Source organism: Triticum dicoccoides, chromosome 3A, assembly GCF_002162155.2.
Source record: "Triticum dicoccoides isolate Atlit2015 ecotype Zavitan chromosome 3A, WEW_v2.0, whole genome shotgun sequence".
Taxonomy (NCBI): Eukaryota; Viridiplantae; Streptophyta; class Magnoliopsida; order Poales; family Poaceae; genus Triticum; species Triticum dicoccoides.
The window spans coordinates 9,282,110-9,288,741 of record NC_041384.1 but is presented as its reverse complement, the minus strand read 5'-3'; the positions used below and the strand labels follow the sequence as shown (position 1 = coordinate 9,288,741).

Sequence of the window (6,632 nt, the reverse complement as noted above, 5' to 3'; positions counted from 1 at the left end):
GGAAGGAGGCCGCGGTGGCGAGGGCCGGGTCGGCCGGGGCGAGGGCCCAGTCGGCGGGGTCGATTGGGGCGGGGAGGGCGGTGGTCGCGGAAGGTGGTGGCGCGCCCGGGGTGAGGACGACGGGGTGGTTGGCGGCGGCGGCCGGAGAGGAGCTGGTGATGGCGGCGAGGAGCGTCATGGCGCCGCCGCGGGGGAGGGGAGGAGGAGGGGAGAGGGGTTAGGGTTTATGGAGGGATCGGATCGGTTGATTTTGTTTTGTGGGGAATGAACACGAGCGGCCGGCTTGGGCTTCTGGGCTTTTTTTGTTGGGGGTTTGCGGCCTTTGTGGTGCGTGCGTGCATGTCCTCCGGCCCGGCAGCACAAAACACCTAAAGAGCATCTACAGCCATTTTCTCAAAAAAAAAAAAGAGACCGGTCCTTTGTTAGTGAACGAGCTGCCCGCCCGAGCGTTTCACCCGAGCCACCCGCCGCCAGCCCGAGACCTTCCACTTCTATCCCTCTCGGCCTCCCTCTTCCCTCGCCGTCCGCCTCCGCCATGGCCCAGCAGAAGAAGACCAATATGCCATGATCCAGAGTGGCGATTCCAAATGTTGGAGGAGATCCGGCGAGGTGTGCCGCCCACATCGCAGGCGGCCTGCCTCCAGACTTATCGGGGCCGAAGGAGGAGGAATATGAGGGGAAGCAGTAACCTGCAGCCGGAGCCCATGAAGGGGGCGGAGCAGGAGCCGGTGGTGGGCTTAGCCATCGAGGATGCCATGGCAGAGTACAAGGCCGCCCAAAGCCGCGGAGATGGTGGAGTAGACCGCCATCTTAGAGTCGATCCAAGATGAGGCCGCCGTGGAGGGGAATCGGCGCTTCATTCAATAGCAAGGGCGGAGACCGACACGCTTTTCATCGAACTGGAGGTGGAGGAGGAGGCGGAGACCGACGCGAAGGAGCCAGATTAGGAGGGGGAGTTGCGGCTGCCACCCATGTACCCGGAGCCCGGCACGGAGATCATGAACATTTTCGACGAGAACGAGTAGGATAGTGTAGGTTTTCGTTGTAGATCATTCTTTTGGATTGTTTTAAGATTCAAACTGTGAGATATGTAGATGCAGAGAATAGATTTTGAGGGTTGCCCCGGTCAGTGTCCGCGAACGCGCCCGGACACGTCCACGGACATTTGAGGGTCAGTGTTTGCTATGTCTTGTTGTAGATGCTCTAAGAATATCGCATGAAAAGTGACAGAGGTATATCTCACCAACTGCAGTTTTGAAAAGCTTCCATGAACATTTTCTTTCCTTTTTCGTTTTCAATATATTTTCTATATTGGCTTTCATATTTTTTTTCTGTCATCTGGTACAATATTTAAATAGTTCATCCCAACCCTCAAAAAAAAGTTTATCCTCATTATATTTTTTATTGAGAAGCCACCGTAGGCGCCTCGTCGTCGACGGAAACGTCTCCTCCAATTAAAAGGGCATCGCCGGAAATCCTGAAATAAATCCAGGAATAATGCGAGCACCAGAATTTAAACCTGGTGGGTTAGGAATACCGCTGTACAACGCATTATATTATTTTTCTTGACGTGCAGCCTATTCACCTACGTCAGGGTTTTATTACTCCCAGTCCCAAAACTGTGTGTAACCGGGAGGGAGGAATCAGTCCAGGTCCGCCGCATCCTGTTTCTTCTCCCTCTGTCCATCGATGTCGATCTCTTGGCCTCCTCTGCCTCGTGGCGCACCAGACCTTGGTCGTCCACCGTCTCCCCATCCCCCAGTCCCTTCTGCGATGTGCCTCAGATCTTGGAGACGACCCACCGACGCGATGCGTCCTACCCGGAGAAATCGCCGGCGGTGCCAACTTGCGGCCATCGCCTATGTGGAAGGTGGGAGGATTCCCAATCTGAAGTTGGCAAGCCAAATTTGACGATTTTTCTGTTGTCATCCAGGGTTCCATGCTCTAGAGGATTTGCTAATCAAGTTTCGCCCATGGAAAATCAATTTGCTGGAGCGCTCCTTTATCCGTGTTGGACAGGGTGAATTAGGGAGTAATTGACAAAAAACTACCACATTTCACGTATCCGTCCCACAGAACTATCACATTTTGAAAACTGACCAAAAACTCCAGATTAGTGATAATTTCGTGACAAAAAACTACCAGGTTGAGTTGATGACCGTTTTTATGATTTTAAACCTGTTTATGACATGCGGGACCCGCGTGTCAGAGCTGACGTGGCGGAAAAGTTAACTCCGTTTATTTCAACAGATAGATTAACCGTTATTACAGGTAGGTCCCACATGTCAGCATCTACCTTCTTCTTCCTCATCCTCTTTCTCTCTTAAGCATTTCAACGAACACTTGGTGTCCGTACCCGCGTGGTGAAACAGAGCATGGGCACGCTGTCGAGGACGCAGAGCTCGCCCTACCGCGTCGCCGGTGGCCTTGTCTGCAAGCTCGTGGCGTTGGCCGCCGCGAGCCTGGTCGCGAACCCCAGCCTCAGGCAGCTCGCCAGCGTCTCCTCCCTGCCCTCCATCTCCCCCCGCAGCGCCGCGTCGGCCAGCAAGAACGCCTGCTGCCCCTTGTCCTCCCCCGCCGCCCACTGGCAGAGCTCCACGCTCGTCAGCGCTCGCTCGGCCACTAGCTCTAGCAGCACCATGGCGAACTAGTACACGTCCCACTTGGTGCTCGGCTTCGTCGTGGTCTTCGCCGCCTCGGTGCCCGGTAATGCGCGGCCGCCTCGGCGGAGGAGGAAGGCCCGACGCCGGCCAATGGGCTCGCCCCTCCTCCTGCTCCGGGCGGCGGCGGCGACAGGTCGGCAGGCTCTTGTCGTGGAGGTATGCCAGGCCTCTCGCCATGCCGCGCGCGATGCGCAGCCGCACGCTCCACCCGAGGTTCATCGGCGGCGTCCCCGGGTCCAGCAGCGGACAGGGCGCGACACCGGAGCTGGACGCGTTGTGGACGCTGGCCGTCGAGAAGAGGACGAGGAGGAGGAGCGCGCGGAGCATAGGACAGGAGGTGCTCGTGGGCGGCGCGGGCGAGCACTGGCCTGAGGGCGCCGGAGCCGGCTTCTTTCGCGCGGAGGAGGAGGTCTTTGGCATGGACGGACCACTCCGGCAACGGGCTGGGTGGATGCGATGGCGGAGGAGCGGCGACGCCCTGCCCGACCACATGCGTGCTCGAATGATGCACATGAAGTGTTTGTTAAAATGTCAGAGAGGGAAAGAGGAGGAAGAAGAAGAATGACATATGGGCCCCACCCGCCATAACGGTCAACATGGCAGTCAAAATAAACCGAGTTGGTGATTTCCGCCACGTCAGCCTGACAAACGGGCCCCTCCTGTCATAAACGTGTTTAAACCGTCTAAAATAGCTATTTTACGAAAGTGGTAGTTTTTTGTCACGAAATTATCACTAATCTGAAGTTTTTGGTCAGTTTTCAAAATGTGGTAGTTCTGTGGGACGGATACGTGAAATGTGGTAGTTTTTTGTCAATTACTCTGAATTAGGAGGAGGAGGAGGAGGAGGCTCTCATGTCTTCCTAGATGCATCGATCAGGGGCAAAGCCCCCGACTTTCTTCCATCTCGAGACTCCAGGCCTAATTAAGGCCTCGCCGATGAGCAGGTAACTAATCGCTTACATCCATCCCCTTTTATATCTCTCAAATTAACCTCACCGTGTTGTTGATTTTGCTTCACGCGTGTGTGTCTGTTTCCACTCAAGTTCCACTACACGGCAAAATCTCAGATCTTACATGATTCGCCGACTATTTTTGTCATGCTTTCTGTAGTTATATTCCCAATGATGCATGCTTATTGATTTTTGTATTGCTTGCATCCCCAATGATGCATGCTTATTGATTTGTTCTTCTGGATTTCCTACATCAGTGCAAGAAGCATAGATGCATGGTTATGATACTAGGAGGGTTTGAGCTCTGAATTTCATTTGACATGCACTATATCCTAACAGGAAAAATGATTATATCAAATATGTCGTCAAGCAGTTCTTGAGGACCGGAGATTTTATCTATTTATTTATGTTTTAAAGTTTACTTCCATATGTCCAAGCATATGCCGTCTCACCATCATGTCTTGGCTTTACCACAAGTTTTTCTTCTTCTTTATTTCAGTTTCTTTCAAGAATCAAGATTACCAAGCACAATGCAAGTCAGTATACAAAATAATTATGTTTCAACTCATGTACGCCTAGTGTTGCCTGCATGTTGTCATGAAAATAGTAGCTACACGGATCATCAGATTAAGGTAAATACATATCTCAATACATCATTTGCTCATTATATATAATTTCTAATTGTTGCTTTGTTAGGAGTAGGAAATAGTAATGCAGAAGTGTCCTACTTCTACTACCCACGAAGGCGAGACGTTGCTGCGGCGTCATGCCCCGTCGCCGTGACGGCCCTGCGCGCCGACAAGATGGAGTTCGACTAAGGTACTAGCTTCTTACAAATCTCACTCGTCGATTGATTTGATTTGCTGCATTGGGTGATATTTTGGTCTGTAATTTGGGTTTGTAGTCGATGAAATTGCACAACTATAGAAGCTGAATTCGTTGTTATTATTATGACGAGGAATCATGAAACAAGTTGTTTTTCTCGTTGATAATGCCCTGCAATTAGCTTCTCTAAATTGCAAACATGTTCCGAATTCAGCAGCTGCAGTCCAGAACGGCAGAAACCCAAGAATAGATTGAAATATATGTATATATATATGAATAGGTTCTGTAGGCGCAGGCACTACAAAATCGAGCAGCTCTCATGTAATATATAGAAAACTTGCACTAATTTGCACCTGCGGTTAAACATTCAGGTAATAAATACACCTGTCGAAAATTTCCCCAATTCAGAGCCTTGTATCATGATAAAACATATCCTGTTTTGAAACTTGAGTGGTCAGTGGTTTAAGTTGGAGTGCACTTGGCCTGGACATGGGAGGATAACATTATTTTAACTGGCTTACCCCTGCTCCATGAAAAAGTGCTATGAGATGAGGTGAGTGTTGACACACGAACACGTCACGTGTACCCTCGACGCCGGGGGTGATGCACCGTAGCTCACGTCGAAGGAGACCCGACCGACAGCGCGATACGCAAGACAGTCGACGGGCGCTTTTGCAGACCCGAAAACCCCACACCCCCGGGAGGGACCCCGTCAGGGAGTGCGGCGGCTATGGGCTGCCCTAGGTCGATTCGCTCGCCCCTAGAGCCTCGGGATTCGCAGCTCTCAAACACGAAGAACAGCGAAGAACGAGATAGAAAAACGGTGGAGAGATAAAACGTAGATGAAAAAGTAGTATATTGATTTGTTCGATTGTGTGTTGTTCAATCGGCCATCACCCCCAACATATATAAGAGGCGGCTGGACTTCCCGTACAAGCAAAAGATTATCTAGGCTTTCCTTACAAGAAAAATTACATCAATTCACGTCCTAGAGTCCTAATTCTATTCTAACTCGGATTCAGTCTGAATCTGACCCAAACTCTGTCTTCCTTCTTGCGCGGGACGCCGGGCTTGCATATGATGTCCAATCGAGACGGCCCAAATATCAAACTTGTGCGCCTCGATGATACGAACAACTCTCATGTTGATCACTTTTTCAAATAAGGCCATCTTGAATACTTTTCGAGGTCATCTTTATCTTCCAGTCGGACTCGGTCTTGCAGTAGACTGGATTATCCGAGTCTCGTAGTGAATTTGTAAGCTGTATATTATCTCTGATGATGATGACTCTAAAATCAAAGTTTACCGTCTTGATGATACGCACAACTTCTGTATTGAACACTTCTTCATCCAAGGTCATTTCGATAAACTTTCGAGCACATGTTCAATTTCACTCGGACTTGAGCTCATCCATTCGGATATTAGATACTTTCACTCGGATCGTCCGACTGGACTTTTTCACTCGGAATACAATCTTTCACTCGGATGACTATATTTCCACTCGAATGACTATATTTCCACTCGGATGACTATATTTCTACTCGGAAGGCACTATCTTATTCAATCGGCAAGTTTTCGTCCCGATGGTAATCTTTTCACTCGGAATATTTTCACCTGGACGACAATTTCACTCGGATGATCATATTTTCACTCGGATGACTATATTTCCACTTGGATAATAATAAGTTCATCCGGTCAGCAAACTTTCACTCGACCGGGAAATTTTCACTCGACCGTAAACTTTCACTCGGATGGTAAACTTTTCACTCGGATTTTCGACTGAAAACATAGCCCGATCTTGACTTGTCTCTCCAGGCCTCATACGATCTCAGATTGAGACGAATTATATATGAAAATTGATCGGCTCGACGAGACGAAACTTTTCCGTGTTGAAGGTTTTTCGATTCAAGGACGTCTTGATGGCCGAATTACTCGCGCAACCTATCAGACAAGTGCCTGGCACCTCGCGCCATATTTCCGTTGAGGTTCGGTCTGCAGTATATTGCCTCTAACTTTTGCATATGAATTTGGATTGAGATGATTTATCTATCAAAATCGATTGCCTCGACGAGACGAAGACAATTCCTTAAGAGTGCTCCTTCATCCGAGGTCATCTTGAAGACGTGATTGGCCAAAACCATTAGGAACATTGAATTATGCCACTCGGAGTATAGTTTCGGTCCGTAAGATAAAG

The 6,632-nt window shown here is 49.7% G+C and overlaps 1 protein-coding gene across 1 annotated transcript in view; it reads right to left on the bottom strand.

The window, feature by feature from the left end:
* LOC119266615 overlaps positions 1 to 208 on the bottom strand; it is a 1,642-nt gene extending 1,434 nt beyond the window's left edge. The window contains exon 1 of the mRNA XM_037547846.1: positions 13 to 208. Coding sequence (XP_037403743.1) covers positions 13 to 178 — 166 coding nt within the window. The 5' untranslated portion in view covers positions 179 to 208. The remainder of the gene's footprint in view (positions 1 to 12) is intronic.
* Positions 209 to 6,632: the final 6,424 nt, after the last annotated feature.